General features: G+C 43.9%; 1 protein-coding gene across 7 annotated transcripts in view; it reads right to left on the bottom strand.

Annotated features, from left to right (window-relative positions):
• MPP7 (MAGUK p55 scaffold protein 7) overlaps positions 1-26,935 on the bottom strand; it is a 265,180-nt gene that overhangs the window by 148,930 nt on the left and 89,315 nt on the right. For 6 of the 7 annotated variants that reach the window (XM_027122039.1, XM_027122036.1, XM_027122041.1 and 3 more), the window contains one exon: positions 17,099-17,217. The exons of the other annotated variant lie outside the window; for it this stretch is intronic. In XM_027122039.1, the coding sequence (XP_026977840.1) occupies positions 17,099-17,217 (119 nt within the window). The remainder of the gene's footprint in view (positions 1-17,098; positions 17,218-26,935) is intronic. 7 annotated transcript variants of the gene reach the window in all.

The raw sequence follows: 26,935 nt of genomic DNA, 5'->3' as shown, positions 1-26,935 counted from the left end.
GCTATCTCTCCAAAAGCAAGAGCAGAAGAAAAAAAATTAGACTACTAATCCAGAAAGACCAATACACACCTAAAATAACTTCCAGAAAGGTGGAGAAGGAAAGAGCTGAGGGAAGGAAATTATCAAAGAAATAAGAGCAGAAGAACAAAAGTCTCCAAGCTGAAAAGGCCCATGGGATCCAACCACTGCAACACTGAGGTGCAGACAGAGAACCCCCAACACAGTAACGCTTATTGTGAAATTCCTGCCCCAACCCACTCTTACCTGGTAAGTTCTCAGGCAGCCAGTCCTCAGACCTCATTAACTAGCTCAGTAGTCACTTCTCCAACAAAACGTTCCCAAAAGTGAGCAAACACTCCCACCACCCCTATTACACGCTCTAAGTACCAAAAACCTGTCTGTATCTCGGTGTTAATGTTACCCTTATTTAAGTGATGCTTTGAGTACTGATTTCAAGAGTCACATAGCTAAAGAACAGACCACCACGTCTATTTTTTGCCATCGTATCCCAATTACCTAACATAAGGTACGATAAGCATTTAGGTACTTTTTGTACGAATGAGCCATGTAATAGAAGCACTGCTTCCTTGTAAATATAATACATTATTAATCACAACTACCTCTACCACAAAGTTCTTTACATGACATAAGGACATTTCACAAGTTTCTCATACCGTTTTGGCCTGCATTTGCTTCTTTTTATTTGTAATCCTTCAGCGACATAACTGACAAGTTCCTCGAACTAAATCTCAGATTTCCTAAAGGAATGAGTGTCACCTGGTGGAAGGACATAAGATTAAAAAGCAACTCGAGGCAATTATCTAAAGTTTAGTAGGCACAAAATAGAGACCTAGCAAATATTTACTCAAATTAGAAACTAAAGATGTATATCAACTTTGTCAAGTAATGAAAATCAAATTTTTATCATCTGCATAATGTAAAACATCCCAGTTTAAATAAATGAAATTTATAAATAAAATGTATTTTTAAGTTGGCAGTTAACACCATTTAATTTAGCTTCTAACTGAACTAAACACAGAAATGAAAAAAAAAGCACTTATAGCTTCTATTCTCCCAAGGTGCAAAAGAAAAGGAAGTTACAATTGAAATACTACTTGCGTATGAAATACATGATCTGATGTATTAAAGACCACTTTTTTTTAATTAGGAAAGCTCTTTATCAGAAGGTGTGTGTGTGTGTGTGTTTTATACTTTGATCTTGAGAGCCTGCGCTTGTTAAGCCAAAATAACCTCACGAAATTTAGTAAGAAAACAAGGGGACCATGAGAAGAATAAGGACAAAGCTGTCGCGATGGGAAAGAACGGGAAATTAGAGATGGACGATCAAGGACGGCACACCCCACTGCACTGGGAAGACCACAAAACATAGTGAGACTAAAATACACGTCCACTTTTCTCCAGAGGGACGTGCGTGTGTATCAAGAAAGAAAACATGACTAAGTTTTGACAAGAAAACAAACACTAACTTTTTAAGGTGCAACTGTCAGATCAATGGCAACCACTTACAGTAACGAACTTCATGGATGTTAATACGCGTTTATCTTCACCGCTACATCACTGAGCTGTCCGTGAAAAACAGAACAGAAATACCACACGGTGAAGGTGCCTGTTGCGAGTCAGTGGGGTAAACTGGGCGACAACCACCCCCAAGCCTTTAGTGGCTTCTAACAGGGAAGGCCTGTTGTCGCCTGATACTACAGGTCCTGGGGACTCTGCTCACACGTCCACGTACCGGACCGGGGAGACGGTGCCCCTAGCATCTCACACCCCGTCACCGAGGGGGCCGGAGACCAGGCCAGCTCCGCACCTGTTCCTCGGGGCTTCTGCCCTGCAGCCACACCTCACCTCCACTCACATTTCATCGACTCCCCAAGTTTCATGGCCACGACTAACGACTAACATCAAGGGGCACGGCTAAGGTGACTTCACAGGTGCCTGCGAACTGTATTACCCTAGGAGAGATGCAGGATGGCAGGAAGGGTGCTTTTGTGATTTAGAATGAAATCATTTCAAATTGATTAAGTCCATTTTATATACACAAAAGCCTACGATTTCACTTTGAGGGGTTTTTTTAATAATAAATTTGCATTAAAGTCTTGGTTTATAAAATTCCAATAGAGCGTTTTAAACAACATTTTGAAACTTTTAAAAGTACTTAATCTGAAAATGTTAAGGATTTTCTAACTATTTTACGTGAAAATGGAAAGAATTATAAAATCAACAGTACATGATTTCCAAATCATGACCACCAAAGAACACCCCTCATTCCTACTATCTTCACTGACATATAAAAAACATTAACTAACATTAATTTTTTTTTTTTTGGTGGTACGCGGGCCTCTCACTGCTGTGGCCTCTCCCGGAGCACAGGCTCCGGACGCGCAGGCTCAGCGGCCATGGCTCACGGGCCCAGCCGCTCCGCGGCATGTGGGATCTTCCCGGACCGGGGCACGAACCCGCGTCCCCTGCACCGGCAGGCGGACTCTCAACCACTGCGCCACCAGGGAAGCCCCTAACATTCATTTTAAAACAGGTGGATTAAAAATCTTTCTTTACTGTCATCTACCTGTGATAAAGACGACACAACTTATGCAACAACTTGAGTTAACCGAAACTGATTTAAAAAAAACCAACTACATCTTCAATTATTTACGAAGGACCACAGTATTTCAATAAACAAAGCCAGTGGGGTGTGAGCAGCCCTTACTATGCCCTCAGCAAGCACTCAAGTATTTGTGAAATAAATGGAAACCAAACTGGGAAAGACAAAGCCTGGAAGGGAAGGTGCCCAGCCTCCCCTAATAGCCACCTCCCTGAACACCTACGTCACTTGTAAGCCATGTGGAATATGCAGGGATGAACTACACACAGCTGCCGCCCAAAAGGACTGGCTTCAACGAACAACTATCCCCGTAATTACAGCAGGTGCCAGAAATACGCTACATGGACGCTCACAACCGAAGGGGAATATTAGATCAGTGCAGACAGCCATGGAGAACCTCTCTGGAACCAGCATATAAAAATAAATCAGACCTCAGACTTGGCTGGGGGCTGCATACACCCCACACCCTAACACATGTTCTCCATAAGATCCACGAGCTAAGGGTTTTGTACTGGACGGTGGGTCTGTCCAGGATGCTTCTGTCTTCTGCATTTAAGACAAAAAGCATCTGTGTGTATGTATGCTGTAACACAATAAACTACCAGAAAACGTAGATGGGACACAGACCGGAAGATCCTTAAAACGCATATAAACAAAGATCCAGTATCAGATATATAAAGTAATTCCTACAAATCAACCAGAAAAAGACAGATAACCAAAGAGAAAAAGCAGGCAAAGGATAGAAAAAGGCATAAAAAGGAAATTGGAAAAGCTCAATCTCTAATATTCAAATAAACAGAAACTAAAATAAAGGGACAGTATTTCAAAGTGATCCTGTTGGCAAAAAGTAATTCCAAGCGTTAACACAGGTGTAAAGCAATTGGGACCCTCCTTCTGTTGGTGGGAGTGTGAAAGGAAACAATCTTAGAAGAGCAATCTGGTAACACCTAAAAAAGTGTGAGATGCACCCCAGTGTTGGTGCATTAACAAAACGTTAAGCAAAAAAAAAAAAATGCAAAAAGATGTAAGTATGATTCTAATTATAAAAAGTTTTCAAACAGAAAAAATAATACTTCATATTTTTTAGGAACAGAAGTTCAAGATAAGGTGACCTCTGGCAGGTGAGGGATAGGAATGGAAACAAGAAGGGGCACTCAGGCTTCAACCGAATCTGCAGTATTTTCTTTCTTAAGCTGCGCGGTGAATATGTGGGTATTCAAGCTATGGTTCCGCCGTTTTTAATGCCCAAAATATTCTATGACATTTTTAAAGTGAAGGAGAAGTTAGAAAACACATTTAGCCAACTCAAGAACTTTTTCAAGAATTTCAAATCATAGACTGTATTAATTTCCATTTTGCAATTTTACAGAGAGAAAGGAAATAAAAAGGCAAGAACAAAAGTTTATTAAGGCAAGAAAACATCATCCTGAAAAAGCAGAAGTGCAGCCAAAGGGATAATGAGAAAAATAGTGAAATCCTGGGATAAAGCACGGAACACAGCTAACAGGAAGAAAGCAATGGAGGAGGTTTATGGTGATAATAATAGCAACGGGACTCATGTACCAGGTCCATTTAAAGCATGTTTCATATGCTAATTCCTTCATTCCCGGTAAGAAGCATACAAGGTAGGCACTACCACTGTCTCCGTTTAACATGTAAGGAAAAGGAGACACGGTGAAGTACAGTCCTACGATTGCTACTATCATCTTACTGCTGGCACCGTGTGCCTGGCACAGCGAGAATCTGAGGCCAAGCAACACGGCTCCACAGTCCCAGCTCTAAACCACTGCCTCAGATGTGTACTCACAAGAGGGGCCAGCTGGGTACCTGGACACACAGAATACGCCTCAATATTCGCAAGGCAACTAGACAAATGCAATGAGAATGCAACGACTGCAAAAGCGAGAGCAAAAGGGAAAAAGAAGCAACAGAAGGTCCGCAGTTAACCTGAATGATGAAGTCGTCCTGGAGGTTACAAGACGCCTCCCTCTAGAAATTACCTTGGTCTCCTTCAGCCACATATGGAAACCACTCGCTGACGTAATGATTCTGAGCAGAGTGCCTAACGTACCAAAATAAACTTCAGGGAACATTACCCAGTCCCTCCCCCCAAATCAAATGGAGTTTACACCGAAAGTTTACTTGTGATTCTCATTTGTTTAGATTTGGGGACACATACCCTAGAAATACTGTTTAAAATGGCAGCTAGGTCTCCAAGCCAGCCCACAAGAGCATGTGAAATTTCCCTTGAACCTGGAGTTCTCTGTGAACAGCGTATGTGTTCCTGTACACCTTCCGACACAACCTAGAGAAGTGCGGACCTAGCTCTACGTGACCCTGCCACGTCACACTGCGTCAGGGCCCTGAGGAACAGCCTGCTCCCTTTTCCTCTCTGGGTCCACAACCATCGTCGGTCAATGTACTCTGAGAACCAATTCAGAGCATCAGGACCACGCTCACGGCTCAACGGCATCCCGGCAAGAGGACGCGAACTACTGCCTGCCCTCACGTTAAGGTAAGGCCTCCAGAAACAGCACAGTCCAGAGCTGGGGTGATAGGGAGGGATGACCCAGGGTACTAGGACTGCAAACACACAGTTCACTAAGCCAGGCACTCCCCACCCGGGTATGTCCAATCACCTGCAGAACAATTCTGCAAAACCTAACCAAGGGGGGACAGGCACATCTCTGTGCCCATCAACGCCACTGTTAGGTAGAAAAACCTAGAGAAGCTGGATGTTTCCCTACTGGAATTAAGTCTCTGAAATTGGAGAATCATGGGAGTCGCCTCCACAAGGGAAGTGAGAGGGTTACTGACGTCCTGACCCCATCCATTCTAGGGAATGAACTGTTCTTGAGTCAGGTAGGATACCCTGTACATTCATGTTTGTGGAGAATGTACGTTCTGTCAAGTCAAATATGAATAAATGCAAATTCAGATGACTGTTCTAAAGCTAAGCATATTCAAATAAATATATAAATCTTACAGTAACTTTTTTTTTTTGCAGTACGCGGGCCTCTCACCGCTGTGGCCTCTCCCGTTGCAGAGCACAGGCTCCGGACGCGCAGGCTCAGCGGCCATGGCTCACGGGCCCAGCCGCTCCGCGGCACGTGGGATCCTCCCGGACCGGGGCACGAACCCGTGTCCCCTGCATCGGCAGGCGGACTCTCAACCACTGCGCCACCAGGGAAGCCCCTCACAGTAACTTTTAAAAGATGCTCTTCCATTATATTAAACACAGACCCGGCAGGAGGAAACAGCCCCATGGAGTATCCATGGTCCTTGCTCCTATTCACCCATCCCCAGTCCCAAGCAAATCTCTGAAAAGGGTTACATATGGCCTCTGTTTTGAGAGGGTGAATTACAAGGGCAACAATTTACTCAGGGTCTCAGGAATTCCTATCTTCGGCAGACCTTACATATTTCTGTGCCTGAAAAAATGTAAGCTATAACGTAAGAAATAACTTCGTCTGGCCGCTCCAACAGAGCTGGCCGAACAGTTACCTTTGACTGGCCAAGGAGCGTTACCAGCTGCTGACACCCAATTCTCCGCTCTGTCAGACCAGGTGGCCAGGGATCATTTGCAATGTCGGCTGCCTTGTCCTTTTCCTCCCACCCGAGGCAAATGGTATTGCAGAGGCAAGTAACATAACCTCCCCAACGGGCTTCCTCTCTGAACCTAACACCCCCTCTCCCCCCCAAAACAGCACAATTTGTTTCTGCAGAGCCCGGGACCAGTGTCTTGTTAAATAGCCTTTCAGCCTTGAATTTACTACCGTGTAAATATCACCTTTCCCCCCATATGATGCTTTTCGTTGCTTCTAGATTAAAGCAAGAGAAAAACATGGAGTGCCTGCATGATTATAAAACCACAGCTCAATAAAATTCTCTCTCTCTCTTTATAGCTTGACTGTATCAATTATCCTGGAAATAACTACTTTCCAAGCAAGTCTCATGGTGCTAATGATTAAGAAAACTGGAATTAGTGAAAGATTAAGATCAAGCATTACCTTCCAGCTGGTTTCTCGTTTCCTCAAGTTTCCAGGTTGGAGATATAACATTTTTAAAGTACATTCTCATTCACAGGTTGCTTTCTGAGCATCTGCTCAAGACTTATTTTCAGACTCAAGATTAAGATTTTCACTTTTAAAATTCTACCTAAATTCATGAGCATAAAAACTTCACAAATTCATATTAATGTGGAGATTGAAAATAACGCCCCCGCCGAGTTACCCCTCACACCCTGCTTGCACTTCTCAGCTACTCTGCCCACGGCGTCATGCGTTCCATTAAAAACAAAACTGCAAGACATCTTTCAGAAGAGAAATCAAACATTTCCAATTACAAATGTAATTTGGTAAGGAGCTATTATCCAAAATACATAAAGAACTCTTACACATCAGTAATCAAATGACAGCCAAATAAAAAAGATGGCAAAGGGAGATTTCTGGTTTCAGCTCAGACATGTAAGGAGAATGGGAGTTGCAGGACACAGTGCCACTCTGAAATCAGGACAGACAGGAATGCAGAGAGTCGTGGCTGAAATCAGCTTAGCAGGGGCACATGTTACTGGGGCCAGAAACTTGTAGGGACCCTTAACTGGTGACATTGACAAACTGATGGTGGGCAAATGTGACTAGTCCGAGGGTTAAAAACTCCTGGGGACCCAGTCTTGGAGGAGACCCTTGCACTTCCCTCCGGGAGCCCCACCAAGTTCTCATGGTGACAGGAGAAAATCCCCTATTATTTCAAGCAGGGGAAGGAGAAAGGTAATCATTGTGAAATACAAAGGCCAAGAGCTTTCTCCATAACAAAGTCCTCCCCTCTAATGGAGGGGAGCTTTATTTGACCTGGGGAAAGGGCAGTAAGATAACCCTAGCCCCCTCTGGCCTTCCTGTCTCAAATAAGGGGAGAAAGGAAAGAGAGAGAAAAAAAAAAAGGAGGCTAAGAAATGTTTCTGAAGGCCCTCAGAGCCCAGAAGCTGACATTTAATCAGAAGATTATATAACAATTCCTCTCCCCTACAACTCACCACCATCAACAGGGCTCTAGTAAAGTAACAGTGGATTGTAACTGAGAGAGCCATAAGACACAGACTCCAAGAGAGTTCTTAAGGAAAGACAAAGGGGACAGGGGAGGGGAGACACTGAGAGCTACAGCCAACATTGAACACAGCCAGGTCAACATAAAAACTCACATGAAAAGCCTAATTACCTCAGCACCTATTACCCAATACATCATGTCCAACTTTCAACAGAAAATCACAAAGCATGATAAAAGGCAATAAAAACACGGTCTGAAGAGATAAAGCAAGCATCAGAACTAGACTCAACTCTGACACAGACTTTGGAACTATGAAACAGAGAACTTGAAATACGTGTGATAAACAGGCTAATGGCTCTAATGGAAAAAGTGGACAACATGCAAGAACAGACGGAAAATGTAAGCAGAGAGATGGAAACTCTAAGAGAGAATCAAAGTGAAATGCTAGAAATGAAGAACACCATAACAGAAATGAAGAATGCTTTTGATGTGCTCATCAGTAGACTGGACATGGCCAAGGAAAGAATCAGTAAGATTGCAAATATGTTAATGGAAATTCCCCAGACTGAAACACAAAGAGAAATAGGATGAAAATTTTAAAAAGGAACAGAATACCCAAGAACTACAGGACAATTACAAAAGGTGTTACATACACATAATGGGAACACCAGAAGGAGAACAGAGAGAGAAAGAAGAAATATTCCAAGTAATAATGGCTGAAAATTCTCCAAAATTAATGACAAAACACCAAACCACAGGCCCAGGAAGCTCAGAATACATCCGACAGAATAAATCCCCAGTAATCTACGCTTTGGTACACCATACTCAAACTGCAAGATCCAAAAATGAAGAGAAAACCTTGAAAGAAGTTCAAGTGAAAAAACACCTTACCTATATAAGACAAAGACAAGAATTACATCAGACACCTCGTCAGAAACTATGCAAGCAGGAAGAAACTGGAGTAAAATATTTAAAGTGTTGAAAGGAAAAAACAGCACCCTAGAATTCTGTATCCAGTGAAGCTGTACTTACAAAGTAAAGGAGGAATAAACAAACAAATTTAAATTTAAGAAATCTGCTGTCAGTAGACCTGCCTTGCAACAAGTGTTAAAAGAAGTTCTTCAAGAGACAAGGAAAGTGATGTAGGTCAGGCACTCGGAAATACATTAAGAAGAGAAGAGCATCAGAGTAGGAGTAAATAAAGGTAAAACAAAACTTTCAGTTTTATTATTCTTAAGTGATCTGATAACTGTTTGTTCAAATAGCAGTAACGTGTTGGGTGACTACAGTCTATGGATAAGTGAAATGAATGACAGCAATGTTACAAAGGGTGGGAAAAAAGGAATTAAGAAGATTCTTTATAAGGTACCTGCAACTACCTGTGAAATGGTACAGTGTTACTTGAAAGTAGACCTAGATTAGTTGTAATGCATGCAGCAAACTCTAGGGCAAGCACTAAGAAATCTTTGATATGTTAAGAAAGAATAAATGGAATCATATAAGGTGTTCTACTAAAAGCAGAGAAGGAAGAAAGGGTGATAAAAACGTTAAAAAAAAAACAAGTGTTATGAATAGAAATCAGTGGCAAATATGGCAAATATAACTCAGCTATGTCAACAATCACTTTAAATATGAATGGTCCAAATATACCAATTAAAAGACAAAGACTGTGAGAGCAGATTAAATAAGGAAGAACCTACTGCCTACAAGAAACCCACCTTAAATATAAAGACACAGATTGATTAAAAGTAAAGGAATGGAGAAAGATAAACCATGCGAAGAAAGCTGGAGTACCTGCATCTATTTCAGACACAGCGGGAGCAGAACAGGGAATACTATAAGGGATAAACGAGGGAATTACATAATGGAAACGGGGTTATTTCTCTGAGAAAACATAACAATCCTTAACGTGTATGCACCTAACAAGAGTGTCAAAATACATGAGGCAAAACTGGTGAAACTGCAAGGAAAGGGCTCCCCTGGTGGCACAGTGGTTAAGAATCCACCTGCCAATGCAGGGGACAGTCAAGCCCTGGTCCGGGAAGATCCCACGTGCCATGGAGCAACTAAGCCTGCGTGACACAACTACTGAGCCTGCACTCTAGAGCCCACGAGCCGCAACTACTGAAGCCTGTGTACCTAGAGCCCGTGCTCTGCAACAAGAGAAGCCACTGCAATGAGAAGCCCATGCACCCAATGAAGAGTAGCCCCCTCTCGTTGCAACTAGAGCAAGCCCACCCTCAGAAACAAAGACCCAACACAGCCAAAAATAAATAAATAAATTTATTTTTAAAAAATTGCAAGGAGAAATGAACAAAGCCACTATTATACTCAGAAACTTCAACACTCTTCTATCAGTAATTGACAGATCCAGCAGGCAGGAAGTCAGTAAGGATATGGTTGAACCAAACAGCATCATCAAGCAACTGAATCTAACACTTCATCTAACAATAGCAGTATACACATTCTTCTCAAGCTCACACAGAACAAGACCGACCACATTCCGAGCCATAACACACCTTAGCAAATTTAAAAGAACGGAAATCACACAGCATATGCTCTCTGATCACATGGAGTTAAAACAGAAATCAACAGAAAGCAGTAAAATCTCCACATATTTGGGAATTCACCAACAATTCTAAATAACACACGGGTCAACGAAGACGTCTCAGGATAGATAAATTTTTTAAATACTTTGCAATAAATGAAAATACAACTTATCAAAATCTGTGGGATGCTGCAAAAGTAGTGGTTAGCGGGAAAGTATAGCATTGAAGGTAAGAAAAACAGAAAGAACTAAAATCAGTAACTTAAGTGTCTACCTTAGGAAACTGAGAAAGAAAGAGCAAGGAGAAAAAAAAGAATAAAATACAAGCAAAAAGCAATAGAACTGAAACAAGAAACAGGAAAACTCAATGAAACCAAAAGCTGTTTCTTTGAAAAGATTAACTGATAAGCCTACAGCCAGGCTATCCAAGAAGAAAAATGAGAGAAACACAAGTTACTACTAATAGCAGAGTCATCAGCATTATGAGTCCCATGGATGTTAAGAGATAACAGAAGATTATAAATAATTCTACGCCCTCAAATTTGATACATGATTCCACCAATTCCCTCAAAGATACAAGAGACAAAAACTCTCACACAAGGATAAATAGGTGATCTAAGTAGGCTTCTATCTATTAAAGAAATTGAATCAATAATTAATAACCTTCCCAAACAGCAAGCACTAGGCCCAGATGGTTTCACTGGTGAATTTGAGGGAAAAATCATCCCAATTCCCTACAAGCTCTTCCAGAAAAAATAAAAGCAGAGAGTGCACTTCCTAACTATACACCTAACCATATACCAAGCATTGCTCTACTACCAACACCAGATAAAGACATTACAAGAAAGGAAAACTACAGACTAGAATCTCTTATGAACAGAGACGTAAAAATCCTCAACAAAACATTAGCAAATCAAAGCCAACAATGTATAACACGAATTATATACCAAAACCAAGGGGCATTTTTCCCAGGAATGCAAAGGCTGGTCCAAGAAGTAATAATGTAAAATCCACCACATCAACAGGATAAGAAAAGTCATCTGATCATATCAAGAGATGCAAAAAATCATTAAAAAAAATCCAGCATCCACTTATGATAAAAACTCTCAACAAACTAGGAATAGAGAGGACTTCCTCAACTTGATAAAGAATATGTGTAAAAATACCTACAGCGAACATCATACTTAATGGTGAAAAACTAGATTCTTTCCCCCTAAGATCAATAACAAGGCAAGGAGGTCCCCTCCTGCTCTCCATTCATACTCAATACTTTACTGAAATTCCTAACTAATGCTGTAAGAAAAGGAAACAAAAGGTATACAGATTAGGAAGGAAGAAATAAAACTGCCTTCGTTCATAGATGACATGATTATCTATGTATTAATAGAAAATGCCAAAGAATCAACAAAAAACCTCTGAAACCTACTAAGTGACTACAGCAAGGATTCAGGATACAAATTTAATATACAAAACTCAATTACTTTTCTATACACCAGCAATAAACAACTGGAATTTGAAATTAAATTAGTATCCAAAAATTAGGTATAAATCTAACAAAATACGTACAGAATATAAATAAGTACAAAAACTCTGATGAAAGAAATCAAAGATGATCTCAATAAATGAGAGATAGTCCATGCTCATGGGCAAGAATACATAATATTAAGATGTCAATTATTCCCAGTTTGGTCTATCTATTCAACATAATCCCAATCAAAATTCAAGCAAGTTATTTTGTTGCTATGACAAACTGATCCTAAAGTTTACATGAGTAGGTGAAAGACCCAGAATACCTGAAACAGTACTGAGAAGAGTGAGAGGATGGACACCACCCAACCTCAAGACGTACCATAAAGCTACAGTAATCAAGCTTCCCTGGCGGCACAGTGGTTAAGAATCCGCCTGCCAATGCAGGGGACACGGGTTCAAGCCCCAGTCCAGGAAGATCCCACATGCCGTGGAGCAACTAAGTCCGTGCGCCACAACTACTGAGCCTGCGCTCTGGAGCCCACGAGCCACAACTAATGAGCCCACACGCCACAACTACTGAAGCCCACGCGTCTACAGTCCGTGCTCGGCAACAAGAGAAGCCACCGCAATGAGAAGCCCGCGCACCACAACGAAGAGTAGCCCCCACTCGCCACAACTAGAGAAAGCCCACACGCAGCAACGAAGACCCAACACAGCCAAAAAAAATTTTAAAAAAGAAAATAAAAGCTACAGTAATCAAGAAGGTAGTATTGGTGAAAAAACAGACAAATAGATCAGTGGAACACAACAGAGAGCCCAGAAATAGACCCACACAATAAAAATCAACTGACCTTTCACAGAGGAGAAAAGGCAATTCAATGGAGACAGAATGGTCTTTTCAACAATTGATGCTAGAAAAATCGGATATTCAATATGCAAAAATTTGAACGTAGACATAGAAGTTACACCTTTCACAAAAATTAACTCAAAATCAATCACAGAGCTAAATGTAAAAATTGTAGAGGATAACAGAGGAGAAAACCTAGGTGACCCTGGGTATGGCAATGAGTTTCTGATACATCTCCAAAAGCACGACCCATGAAAGAAAACTTAAGATGAACTTTATTAAAATTAAAAACTTCTGCTCTGTGAGGACACCATTATGAAAATGAAGACACGTCACATCCTGGGAGAAAATATTTGCAAAACACATATCTGATAAAAGACTTGTATCCAAGAAAGACAAAGAAATGATAAAACGCAACAATAAGGGGGAAACAACCCATTTAAAACACAGACAAAAGATCCGAATAGACACTTCAACAAAGAAGATACACAGATGACAACTAAGCAGCGAAAAGATGCTCCACATCACGACATAAGAGAGCTGCAACTGAAACAGTCACGAGACACCATTACACACTTACCAGAACGGCCAACATCCACAAAACCGACACCACCAGATGCTGACAAGGATGCAGAACAACAGGCGCCCTCAGGCACCGCGGGCGGGAACGCAGAACAGCACAGCCGCTTTGAAGGCAGACTGGCAGCTTCCCAGGAAGCTCCAGTCTTACCACATGACCCAGGAACCATGCTGCTCGGCACTCACCCAGATGACCGGAAGACTCAACGCCCACACAAACCTGCACACAAACGGTTAGCGGAGTTGCATTCATAACTGCCCAAGGCTAGAAGCAACCTTGACGTGGGTGAGGAGAGAACCTGCAGCCCAGAGGAGCTGGCAGCCTCCATCCTGAAGACGCGAGCTTCACACCTGCCTCCTGGTGTTTGTACAATACAGTTATTTCTTTTGCCTGACCGCCCCCTCCTCCCGCATAAATCCTTACCTGAGCAACTCGGATTCAACCTGCAGGTTTTAGCTTAAACTACCGAATCCTCCTTGAGCACCTCTCAGAGGCCAGCACTGAGGGAGACACCTCGCGTGTCCCGTAACAGCTGTGAACACGGGCAGCCCCGGGATGCTGCAACTGCCCATCGCTGCATCTACAAGCCCTCTGGGGGGCTGGAGACGCCAGAAAACAAGGGGCTGCACCCGCCCTGCCGGAAAGCTTAGCCCTGGGGACCTACACGGTGTCTGGCATATAGTAAGACGTCAACAAAGACAGCGCCAACAAAGAATCAATCATCGGAAATTAAAACTACGTAACGCAATGTTATAAGGGTCTAGTGAGTTTTATCCTTACTCCTATAAGACTGAAATCACAGAAATACACACAGTAATTCAATCACATCAGGAAATTTTTCTTGAAAATAATCTGTTTGTGTTTTGTTGAAATACTTCCGAATCCCAAAAGGATAAAATTCAGATTGCTACCTTTTTTTCCTCCTGTCCCCATACGTGTATGCAACTATTTGAAAGGGGAGAAAAAGCATACACAGCTATTTAAAAGGTACTAAAAGTTTGACATTCTTATCCTAGAAATCCAACACAATTGTGAAATAAGAACAAAAATTTCTTGAAGAAACAAAACTACCAGGCTTCTTTACAATAAATATAATACAGTTATGGAAGTCTTTAAGCCACATCTTGTTCTAAAGTGAACTGAAACCAGAGTATAAAAATACATACAACGCCACTGAATAAAATAAAATGTAAGGTAAGTAAAGGAATCTCAGTAGGAGAAAACACAAGGATGGGAGATAAATTTAGAAATGAGGTTCAGACACAAACTACACGATTCATGGTTCTGTGTATTTGCAAAACGTGGGTCCAAAATGTGGCTCTATGCGGACTGATGATCTATCAGCTTCACTAGGTCATGTGAAAATGGATACCCTTGTCTTGCCTCACATTATATATGGTATTTCCTAGGTCTTCTACCAGGACCATCTTTCTTCTGACCTCACCCTCAGCCTAACCCTTTTTCAGGATCTCGTGCTCAGAGTTTTTATTATTCAACTTTTCTATTTAGAAGTTTTTCTTTAAAAAAAGAAATCCGCAGGTAACACAGTATAGGATCATCATAGCTCTTTTCCAGCGACAAGCTCACAACCTCCAGTACTGCCCCAGAGTGGAGCTCAAATTCCTACGGTGGCATGTGCTACACCTGCCACAGACCCTGACACCAAACCTACCTCTTCTTAAGTACATTTTACATCAGACCAGCAAGCTGTCTGCATTCAAAACCGTGTGGTGATTTAACAACCACTTTCTTTTTTACCTAAAAGAAGATGAGAACTGTGAAAATCTGGGGCTAGAAAAAATCAGGTTTTACATTCACCCAGTTCCAACCCATATACCAACAGCGTCAGCTGCAGGCAGAAGAGCGTAACGTCAGAGCACATTATGATTCAGTCTAAAAACAACTCTTTTCAAACAAATTCCTTTTGCTCTGCTGAGATTTACGTCCAGAAGCCGAAGCCTTCTCTCCTCCACCCTTCAGCAGAGGCACTTGGAAGCCAGCTAAGCAGGCTGTCCCGGCTGTTTAAACTACTGTCCCATGAGACCTACCTCCTGCAGGGCATCCTAGGCTTTCCTACTTGAAAACTAACATAATGGGTCAGTCGGAGGACACCCTGGAGTCCCCAGTGGGGAGTGGGGAGTGGTTAAGAAAGGGAGGACGTACTAGAGTTACACACTAAAGCTGATTTTAAAAATACACTTTACGGCAACTACTGAAAAACGTTTGGGACAGTACACACGCTGTTATGCTATTTAAAATACTAGCAATATCAATTCATTTGCTGCACTGTTTTTATAAACCAGATATCGATAACAGTTTGCTTCCTAGCCACTTAATTACGGACACATACTTGGAATAACAACCTATGCTGAAAACTCAACAACTAGTGTAACGAAAAAATTTTTTACACATTAGTCTTATTCTATTAATAAAAATAACAACCATCTCTGTCAATTCTTTTTGGTCCTTCACATGCTATGATATTCATTTTTTTCTTAATAATTACATTTGCCTAACCTCTATAACTACAAAAAGAACTGAGACCTTTGCTATCTTATTTGAAACTCACAAACAACCTTGTCAATAAGTATCATAATTTCCATTTTATAGGCAAGGAAACTGAGATAGTAGTCACGTTATAAATAAATACAAACACACACACATCCATTGTTTGGGGGGCATGTTTGTTTACTGATTAAGGAGTGATGATGCCACGTGAAATGTGTTTTATTCCTTCTCTCAAGAGATCAAATCAATCTAATCAAATCCATAACTATCCAACTTCCAAACATTTAATACAGGAATATTTTCATGACTGCCTCAGTAAGTGATAAACTTCATCAATTATAAGCCCAAAACCATTTCTAACACATCCCAAGAGAGCAACTAAAAGACCTAAAATTATTCAGAATACAAAGGTATCTTGGCAATTATAGAAAAACTAAACAAACCAATAAAGCACTCTTTAAATGTATTGCTAGGAGAGTGTCGCACATCAACACGCTAACTTCTTGAGAACTGCCACTGCCTGAAGCCCACAAACTGCAGCAAATCTGACAAGAGAAAAACGCAGCAAGTATTGTCCTGTCCTGTGAAGCAACCGTCCCTCAGGAGTCACTCACTTCCAAATACTATACATCGGTCAAAAAGCCTCTCATCACAACAGACAACCGTAACAGGTCGAGCTGAATGGAGGACGGGACCAGATACTGTTGAGGCATACGTGTCCAGCTCGTCCAGCCTCGAGTAAGACTCTAAATTTCCTTCAGCTTGAGTTAAAAGAGAGAAAATGCAACTCCTATTTCCAGAAGCAAGAGTGGCATATTTTCCAGTAAGTTCCTTGTTCTCGTCTTGCTATTTTAAGAGTTCTGCTCACTCCCAGCGTTGCTGTGCGGCAAGATCTGGTTTCTAGTGGCTGATCATTTCCACGGCGTGACGCGCGGCTAAAACGGTCTCCCACACTGCTTTTTATTCCTCTTTAGCGTCCCTGTGTTTATGCACAAAATTCCGTTTCAGTGGCACCGTGCCAGGAGAAGAAACAGCTTTGCTAGAATTTCACTTGACTTTATTAGAGGAAATTATTTTAAATTAATGTAGCTGCTGAACAGCTGTCATCCCGAACCTCAGAAAATATATTCCTTCTAACTTTTGCTGCGAACATTTATTTATTTAAGTTAAATTCCAGCTCATGAACGTTGACCATGAGGAGTCTAACCCTTCCTGCTACTATTTCACATTCCTTTTCTAAACAAGGGCAAGCACGGGCATGCTCCATCAGTATGCACAGCCAGATCACCACCATTAAGTGAAATCATCTATGTATTTTTGGTGGAATCCTTTTAACAACTTCCACGCCCGGCAGTGAAATGGAACAAGGCTGTTTTGTTTTCAGAGGGCAACAATTTGATCTCTGGTTTACTAGATGGTGCTCAAAATATTTTTCCATATGTTTTTCCGCGAAGATCATCTGACAACAGCATGGTTTACCTTGACTAGTGAATGCAGGCTTTTTTCACCAAACACATCCCAGAGGAAGGTCAGGTCTTCCTGGCTGTCCACATGTGGCCGCAGCTGGGCTGGCAGAGCCGCCAGCAGCTCATACAGACCTATAAAATGGAAATAAAACACAAAGCGTCACCGCAGAGTGTGATCTCATTAATTTCGCTTAAGGTGTGTGAAACTGACAGCTGGAACGTGTCGCTTTTCCCGGATCTGTACTCTGGCCCATCAGGCAAAGCTCTTCTCCAGAGAAGCAAGGGAAGCTTTTGGATTTTTAAATTCCAAAGATGTACATATTAACAGGCCTGTTTTTACCTTATGCGGTGGTCATTTTACAGTCCTCCAAGTTTACATAACCCGAGACAGAAAATGTGTACAAGCCTTCAAAAAAAAAAAAAGAAGAAAATGCATACATTCCTTTCCTTAATCGTTATTACATTTCCCTCAATGTTAGCCAAAAAGTGAAGTGAGTCATGAATAGGAAAAACTTCTTTAGAAGAGAAAATTGATAGCATGGTCCATTAAAATGGTTTTGTGGTTTCCAAAGAGTTCCTAATAATATATAGCTTCAAAAACATTTGCGTTACTGAACGTCCAAAATCAAGTTCCCAGAAGTAAGCCAGAACAAACCATACTTGGTGTGGCATTATTTGTAGCCACGCTTTTTTTTTTTTTTAAAAACAATGACAACAACAAACTGCGTAGCACTCAGGCTAAATGAGACTCTGATTTGGAGGTATGTGACACCCCTGGAAAGAGTCAAGGCAACAGATGCAGGTTGCGCGTGCTCTCACTGGAAGCTCCCTGCAAGCAGACAGTAGCGCGGTGTCCCGGGAGCAGCCTGCACTGACCATCCGTCTCGTCCCCGGGACGGCAGACTCCTGTCCAAGAAATGCTGCAGCAGTGCTTGCCCGGGACTCTTCAGGGAGGTGACCTGGCAGAAGTCAGCATCAACTCAGAGCTCATGTTTCATTTTCCAGCGGGATTCCATGAGGTAAAAAGGACAAAATTCTTTTTATTTCTGTCTGCTGTCTACAAAAACACCGAGACCTCCTGGGGTCTACAACACATGGGACTGTTGCTATTTCTGGTCTGAATAAGAGCTGCTGTTCATTAGAAAGACAGCTTTACAAGATATTTAACCAGCGAAAACTCATAAATTATGGACTTCTGATTAGCGTGTCTGTTATCTTTCCAAAGCCTTATAATATTCTGATAACCAGTGATGATTCACAACCACATGCATGGGTACCACTTTGGAAGTCAGATACGAAACTTGAGAGATTTGATCAAACTGAAACATTCCTTGGGCTGTATTTGGCCAAAAAGATCCAAAATACTCCAGACAGGATAAAAGAAAAAAAAAAAACCTTCTCTCCACTGCATTCTGAAGTGTTCTTGGTGGGTTACATTTATTCTCATAAAAACCTGGCATCCTGCCTAAACCAGCTCTTATTTACAATTCAGCAAAAATATTTTTACGGTAGCTCAAGCTAAGTCAATGTATAATGATACAGGTCTCACTTTATACAAATATATACACACACACACACAAATGTAATGTAATCACAATCGCCAAGATCAGAGATTCAAAACATGAAATTATGTAAAAAGAACGTAGAATTTCACTATTATTGATTTCAAGAGTAGTAAAAATGATTACCTATTCCTTAGTAATATCATTAGGGTGAAAAGACACTCATTCAACTGTGATATAATTTACGTGGTGCAGTTCATGGGGGAGTCAATGAGTTTAAATAAGTTAATACACTTGAACAGTCCTGCACGTGGTAAGTACTCAATGTTTCATATTGATGGTGAGTGTGATGGTGAGAGCGATGGGGAGTGCGATGGTGGGTGCGATGGTGGGAGCGACGGTGAGTGGGATGGTGAGAGCAATGGTGAGTGCAATGGTGAGAGTGATGGTGAGAGTGACGGTGTCATGGTGAGAGTTATGGTGAGTCACAGTGAGTGCGATGGTGAGAGCAATGGTGAGAGCGATGGTGAGAGTGACGGTGAGAGTCATGGTGAGTGCAACGGCGAGAGCGATGGTGAGTGCGATGGTGAGAGCGATGGTGAGTGTGATGGTGAGTGCGATGGTGAGAGTGATGGTGGGTGTGATGGTGAGAATGATGGTGTGATGGTGAGTGTGATGGTGAGTCATGGTGAGAGCCTATGGTGACTGCGATGGTGAGAGTGATGGTGAGAGCGATGGTGAGAGCAACGGTGAGCGCGACGGTGAGCGACGGTGAGTGCAATCGTGAGTGCGATGCTGAGAGTGATGGTGAGAGTGATGGTGAGTGTGTGGTGAGTGTGATGGTGAGTCATGGTAAGGGTGATGGTGACAGCGATGATGAGTGCGATGGTGAATGCGACGGTGAGAGTGATGGTGAGTGCAATTGTGAATGCGATGGTGAGAGTAATTGTGAATGTAATGGTGAGTGTGATGGTGAGAGTGATGGTGAGTGTGACGGTGAGAGCGACGGTGAGAGCGACGGTTAGTGCGACGGTGAGAGCGATGGTGAGTGTGATGGTGACAGTGATCGTGAATGTGATGCTGAGTGTGATGGTGATAGTGATGGTGAGCGTGACAGTGAGAGTGATAGGGAGTGTGACTGTGATGGTGAGAGTGATGGTGAGTGTGATGGTGTGATGGTGAGTCATGGTGAGAGCGATGGTGAGTGAGATGGTAAGTGCGATGGTGAGAGCAATAGTGAGTGCGATGGTGAAGGCGATGGTGAGGGCGATGGTGATTGCGACGGTGAGAGCGACGGTGATTGCGACGGTGAGTGTCATGGTGAGAGTCATGGTGAGTGCGATGGTGAGGGCGACGGTGAGTGTGACGGTGAGAGCGACGGTGAGTGCGACGGTGAGTGTCATGGTGAGAGTCATGGTGAGTCACGGTGAGTGCGATGGTGAGTGTGATGGTGAGAGCGACGGTGAGTGTGATGGTGTGATGGTGAGTAGGATGGTGAGTCATGGTGAGAGCGATGGTGACTGCGATAGTGAGAGCAACGGTGAGCACGACAGTGAGCGCGACGGTGTGTGCTACGGTGAGAGCAACGGTGAGTGTGATGGTGAGAGCGACAGTGAGTGTGACCGTGAGTGCGACGATGAGAGAGCGACGGTGAGTGCGATGGTGAGAGCGATGGTGAGAGTGATCATGAATGTGATGGTGTGATGGTAAGAGTGACGGTGAGTGACGGTGAGCGTGACGGTGAGCGTGATGGTGAGCATGACGGTGAGAGCGACGGTGAGTGCGATGGTGAGAACGACGGTGAGAGTGACGGTGAATGTGACGGTGCGTGTGATGTTGAGTGTGACGGTGAGTGTGACGGTGAGTCATGGTGAGGGCAACGGTGAGTGCGACGGTGAGTGCGACGGTGAGCGACAGTGAGTGCAATGGTGAGAGCGACAGTGAGTGTGATGGTGAGTGATGGTGAGTGTGATCGTGAGTGCAATAACCATTGGGTTATTGATTTTGACTGTTATTCATCATTAGCATTACTAAAAATGCAGAAATTCGGATCAAACAGACAGACCTAGATTCAAACCCCAGGTCTATACGCATTTCACATTACTTATCTGAACCTCGTTTCCGTCACGTGTTGAAAAAGAAATGGTAATGTACACATGTGGTAGAACTGCACAGAACTAATACACACACACACACACACACACACACACACACTCACGAGCACATGTGAAACCGAGGACATCTGAAAAACGTCAACCGATGGCATGGATGACGATCTCCAAGTTGTGACACGCTACTACAGTTATGCAAGATGTTACCACGGGGGGAACTGGTGAAAGTACACAGGATTTCTTTGTACTATGTCCTACAACGTGTGACGCTGTAATTATCTCGAAATAAAGCTGAAACGTGCAACAGTTGCTGTAAGAATTCAATGGAACGATTGACAGGGCGGGCACTTGATTAAAATAACGATGCTCTTCTTTCCTTAGTGCGTCTCCTTGCAGCGAACGTCTCAGTGCATTGCTTCCGGGGGAAAACAACAGCTTAGAGACACCTGCCAACTGGACATGACACCATACTCAGAAATGAAACTACCCGCGTCTTTTCCATATGGGAGTTGTTCACTTTACCCACGTACACCTTAGCTTCTTGCGGGAATAAGCCATGTTGGGTTTAATTTTCAAAGAGTAGTAACTTCTCTGTTAGTCAAAGCTCAGAAGCTCGAGTTTTCTGTGTTTTTCCAGCTTTATGCAATCCTCATTCGTATGGTCCTCGAGTGGCAGTAACACTTGCTTCTCTTCACCTCCCACATCTGGTGCCAGAGAACAAGGCCAGAAGAGACAGGACAATGCCAATCAGAAATTTAAAAGACGGTTATAAGAGCTCGTAGGCCAGGGCTGCATGTAGTGTCAACGCAGGCAACGAGGAAACCATCACTTCCACTCAAATCAGCAATCCAGGCCCCAGAAAGCACCTCGGTCCATGTCTAAAACTGGGTCTGTGATTCCACGTGTGCTTTAAAGTGTTCCTATACTCAGTTCCTAAGTCCCAATCATGAAGAATACTACGAAATCCAAATAGTTTGGGTCCTTGAGATTCAGAGGACAAGTAAAGAGAGCTGAGACAGCTCGGCACGTCTTTAAAAATTTTACCTAAATCCACTTGTTCCCTGCGCCATGAAACTTATCCTGTGCTCCTCTGTGGTCACCCCAGTTCATTCTAATAAACGTCTACGGCACCTGTGAACCCAGCGCATCCCTAGCTCTGAAGGTCTAGGACAAATCGGACGTGATTCCTGTCTGCAGGCGTCTACAGCGTAGATGACACCACAGGCTGTTAGCAAAGTGAGTGCAGGACAGGGTCAGGCTGTGGAGGCAAGGGAAGGGGCCGGTCCCTCCAGGGGAGGGGACAACCTCAGGAGACCCTTCAGCAGGAACAACGCCGAGTCAGGGCTACGAGGGCTGCAGGCCCAAGAATCAATACGCGTGAAGCTCTCAGAGCTGGAGCCCTGGGGACAGCACTAGGTGTAGCATACACCACCCTCTCCCCGGGGACCTTACAGTCTCGGATGACACAGAATGCATCTCATATACGAGCAAACACCAAGCAATCCTATTGGCCCAGGTAAACAGCAAAACATTTTCTCTTCCAAGTGAAATAAACAGATGTTTAGGCAGCTGAAATAAATGAGTCATTTTCAGGGATGTTGATAAGATGCTCATGACTGTCTCTAATATTTAAATTGTAATTTAGTTAGAAACATACACTTTGAATTATCTATTAAGTAAAATACATGAACTCAGATATTTAGTTTTTGCCCCAGTTGCCCATTTCACGCAACCATTTTATTTAAATTCTTCCGAGTGAAGTTCCTCCTCATCATGAGATCATGTTCGCTTCTAGGTCAGTTGAGACACAGCACTGTTCTGAATGTGGGCGACGCCTTCACTGAGAATCTGGGTGAAGTTGATGGTTTTTCATTTGTTCTGTGGCTCTACATTTTTGATCAACAAAACCACTTACCTGCTCTTTAAAATTCTATCAACTGCAAATGCGAGGTTTTCAACCCCTCTCCAAGGAATAACTAAATCTGGTTTAAACCAGATTGTCTCCTTTTTTAAAAAACAATTCTGCCAAGGGAGCTCTCAATAATCCCCCAAATTATGAATTTCGGTTATATGTGAGTAATTTTGGCTTCTCCATTCAACACACATTTTTGTGCACGTAAATACACAGAGAACGCTCTCTCTAAGAGATTCTGTAAGGACCTGAATACACGCCAGCTCTCTCTTCTCTACGAGATCATTTTACAGAGGGAAAAAAACTCACCTTCTATTTGGGCACATACGATAATAAGACACTGTCAAGGATGCCTGTGGATTTCAATAAACTTATTTCATAAAAGTGTTCCAACAGAAAAAAGCAGTATTTTTAAATTAGTGTATTTTATATATTGAGAGAAAAGAAATCAATAAGAGCAAAACTTAAATAGGTCGAGGGTGACTCGATTAATACGTGCAATAATTATTCTAGGAATTTTAAGAAGAGAGCCATCAATGAAGGTCAGAGAAGCCTCTGATGGAGCTGGCAGGATACGGGCTGGGATCTGAAGCGGGGAACACAGGGCCCAGAAGGTGATTCTAAATTGAGGGCTAATGACGGTGTTCACAGTAACAGGAGCCAATCGCAGAGAGATGCGAAGATGCTTCGAAGATCTCCGGGTTGGCTCCTGAAGCCTACTGTCTAGGAACGAAGTACTGTAATTTCTTCTCCTCTTTCCAGAGGAAGGTTAGATGGCAAATGCTGGCTGTCTGACGACACGAAGAATAATATCCTAAGGCGAATGCTTTCCGTACGGTATAAACTGCCCACCCTGCGAGCCAGTTCAGTGAGTCAGCACGTGTGTGGACCACAATCTTAATTTAATCACTTACGTACTTGATTGGAGCTCCATGTGCTACAGCTGGCTTCTCTGCAGCCTTGCTGCACTGAAGGGTAAAATACTTGTCGTTTTCCTTAAAGATAAAAAAACTACAGTCGTCCCTTGGCATCCGTGGCTCACTGGCCCCAGGACCCGCCTAGGATCCTCAAACCCATGGAAGCTCACATCCCACAGCCATCCTCCCTATCTGTGGTTCCACAACAGCAGATTCAACCAAACGCTGACCACGCAGTACTGTATTTACTGAAACCATCTGCATATTAGTGGACCTGGGCAGTTCAAACCCATGTTGTTCAAGGGCCAAGTGTAAGTACTTTTTCTCCCTCAACAAAACCTACGGTCAGAGTATGTTCTTGATGCCTTCTGAGGCAACACAAGTGACAGACGGTCGGCAGTAGTATTTTACAGACAGATATAAATACTTCATACTTTGGTGCTTCAGCAACTTCAAGTAAGTTGGCCTGCAATTTTTGTTTTTTGCAATATCTAGATAAGAGTAGTACTGTAAAGCTACAGTCACACTCCCCATCAGGAGCCTGTGTGGGTAACAGGCAGGGGAGTCAACCAAGGGCTGTGGGAGGCAGGCAGCACTGACCCGATTCACCCGAAGCCATAATACACTGACCAGAAGATAAAGTGTCATCACCCTGCATTAAAATTTCATGACTTCATAAGATCACCAATTTACTTAAATGATAGCAATTTTAACTGTGGGTAAAGCTTCCTATCATCATAGTCAGACCCCTAGCGATTTTCACCCTGCCTAATAAAACTAGCTATTGGGGCTTCCCTGGTGGCGCAGTGGTTGACAGTCCGCCTGCCGATGCAGGGGACGCGGGTTCACGCCCTGGTCCGGGAGGATCCCACATGCCGCGGAGCGGCTGGGCCCGTGAGCCGTGGCCGCTGAGCCTGCGCATCCGGAGCCTGTGCTCCACAACGGGAGAGGCCACAACAGTGAGAGGCCTGCGTACCGCAAAAAAACAAAAACAAAACTAGCTATTGAATATTAAAAATTGTGTTTATTTCTTTTGTCCCCCCTTCCTTAATCTATCCTTCCTACCCCCAACTCCTAAAGCTTCCTAAAATAATGCTTAGTAAAAATTATTACCAGTAGAAATTCCTAGTAGTGTTCACCATGCCTAATACTATGGTATAAGCTGTGGTAAAGTGCTTTACAGGTTACCTCATTCCGTGCTCTCTATAAGCAGGTCCTATTACTGTCTCCGTTTTACAGGAGGAAGTACCTTGAGCCTAGGAAGTGGCAAAGTCAGGACTTAAACTCAACTCTGGCCCATGTCTCCCATATAACCCCATCATTTAAGTCTTCTACTCAAAAACCGCCAAGAGCTCCCTGGAGAAAAGTTAAATTTCCAGCTGGACACCCAAATTACAGATGGATCAAATATAAACTAGAGGACAATCTCAGAATATTTTTATCATCTGAAGTGCTTTTCTCTGCACACAAACAACCTAGAAACCACAAAAAGCAAATGATTGACAGACTTTGTGACAAAATTTTCATGCATCAAAAACACCGAAGTTTGCAGAGAAACTGCTAAAAATTCTTTGCAACAAGCAAGTGATGGACATTAAGCAAAATAAAAGATCAGTAAACCAAGAGAAAAATGGGCAACGGCCCAGGAATAGGCATACGGTGGTGGAAGAAACAGGTGACCCCCCCAAATCAATACAGAAAGCACTGTTCAATCTAAGAAATAATCTAAAATGATCCTTCAGAGCCACAGCTTATCACTTTTCTTTCATCAGTTTAGGAGACAATTAAGTTTGCAAATACCCAGTCTTAGGAAGGGCATGAGAACAGGCACCCAGCAGCCATGTGGTGGGATACACACTCCTTCGTTCAGTCAGCATCCACCGACCACTGTAAGTTCTCTGGGCCACATGCTGTTCGGCTAGATCAGTGAACCCACAAAGATCCCGATGTCGTGGAGGTAACACTCCATGGGGAAGACAAATAATAAACGTAAGTCAGGAAACTACACAGTGTGTATCAGACACTGATAGAAAAAGAGAAAACCAAGCAGTGTAAGGCAGACCCGGTGCTGGACCGCCGGCACAGGCCACGACAGGTGAGGTGGCCAGGGAACCCAGAGCCAGGAGGACAGCGAGGGACAAGCAATCCATGCAGGGGGGTCAGACAGCACAGAAAGCCCACCTCTAGGTCCGGGTGCCCGCAGCGTCTGAGGAGGGCAAGGCACCCAGGCTGACTGGGGCAGAGGGAGGGAGAGATGGTCCAAGGGGACAAACGAGGACCAGGTCGCGTTGGCTCTTGCAGGACAAATACTGCAAAGCACTTAACTTTTATTTTACAGGGACAGAGCCACTGCCGGGTTTTTGAGTCAAGGAGTAAAACGACTGGAGTTACATCTTAAAAGCACTGCTCTGGCTGCTGCCTTGAGAAGAGGGGGCAGCGGGGCGAGAGCAGAGGCGGAGAACGAGTCAGAGGGTCAGGCAGTGACCCGGGCGACGGAGGACGGCGGCCTGCACCCAGCAGCAGCGGGCGGGAGCTGTGAGGAGCGTTCAAGTTCTGGAGAGATTCTGAAGGAAGAGCCAATTATGAATTTCTGTCGGAGTGAATGAGGGGGTATGGGGAGAAGAGAAGAAACAAGCATGGCCGCCGTCAAGGGAGACGGGGACGTTCGGTTTGGGGCCCGGTGAGCTGAAGATGCCGACGGGACGACCAGGTGGAGATGAGGTGGGCAGCTGGATGGAGGAGAGCCGGGAGCTCCGCAGGGAGGCCGAGCTGAAGACGCGCACTGAGGTGCCCTGGGCACGAGCCGGGGGAGACCCGGGGACACGAGTGTGCACGAAGGAGAGGCCGAGGACCGAGCCCCGGGGTCTCCACGGTGACCAGACGCGCGGGAGCACGGAGGCCTGCCGTCCCGGAGGCCCGGTGTGGCGAGGAAGGGTGACGGCCGGGGCGTGAGAGGCCACCGTCAGGGAGGTACACCAAGGCCCGAGAACCGCCCGTCGGATCCAGCCGCGTGGAGGTTGCCGACTCTGGCAGCGTGACGGGTGATGACCGCAGAGCATTAACGACATCGAGTGGCACGTTGGAAAGAGCAAATATTGACGCTTAGCAGGAGGGTCGGTACAAAACAGAATCAATGTCTGTCAGGTGCCAGGGAAGGGAGGGGTAAAGAAGTTGCTTTAAGATGAGAAACACAGCCCGTGTGTGCGCTAAGGGCATCGATCGGCGCCCCCCGCCTTGAGGAGGTGAGAAGGCACAGGGTCAGGCACACGTGGCGGCACGGCTGCGACGGCGGCATGCGCGGGTCGTCTGTGGCTCCACGGAGGACGGCAGAGAAGGGGGCACGTGGCAGAGAGACCGGGAGGACCCTCCTACCGTCACAGCGGTGTTTTCACTATAAACTATGAATCC

The sequence above is a fragment of the Aethalodelphis obliquidens genome, unplaced genomic scaffold, assembly GCF_003676395.1.
Source record: "Aethalodelphis obliquidens isolate GAN/ISIS:26980383/991018 unplaced genomic scaffold, ASM367639v1 scaffold23, whole genome shotgun sequence".
Classification (NCBI taxonomy): domain Eukaryota; kingdom Metazoa; phylum Chordata; class Mammalia; order Artiodactyla; family Delphinidae; genus Aethalodelphis; species Aethalodelphis obliquidens.
Note: the sequence above shows the minus strand (reverse complement) of the source record. Positions and strands in the feature narration are given on the sequence as shown.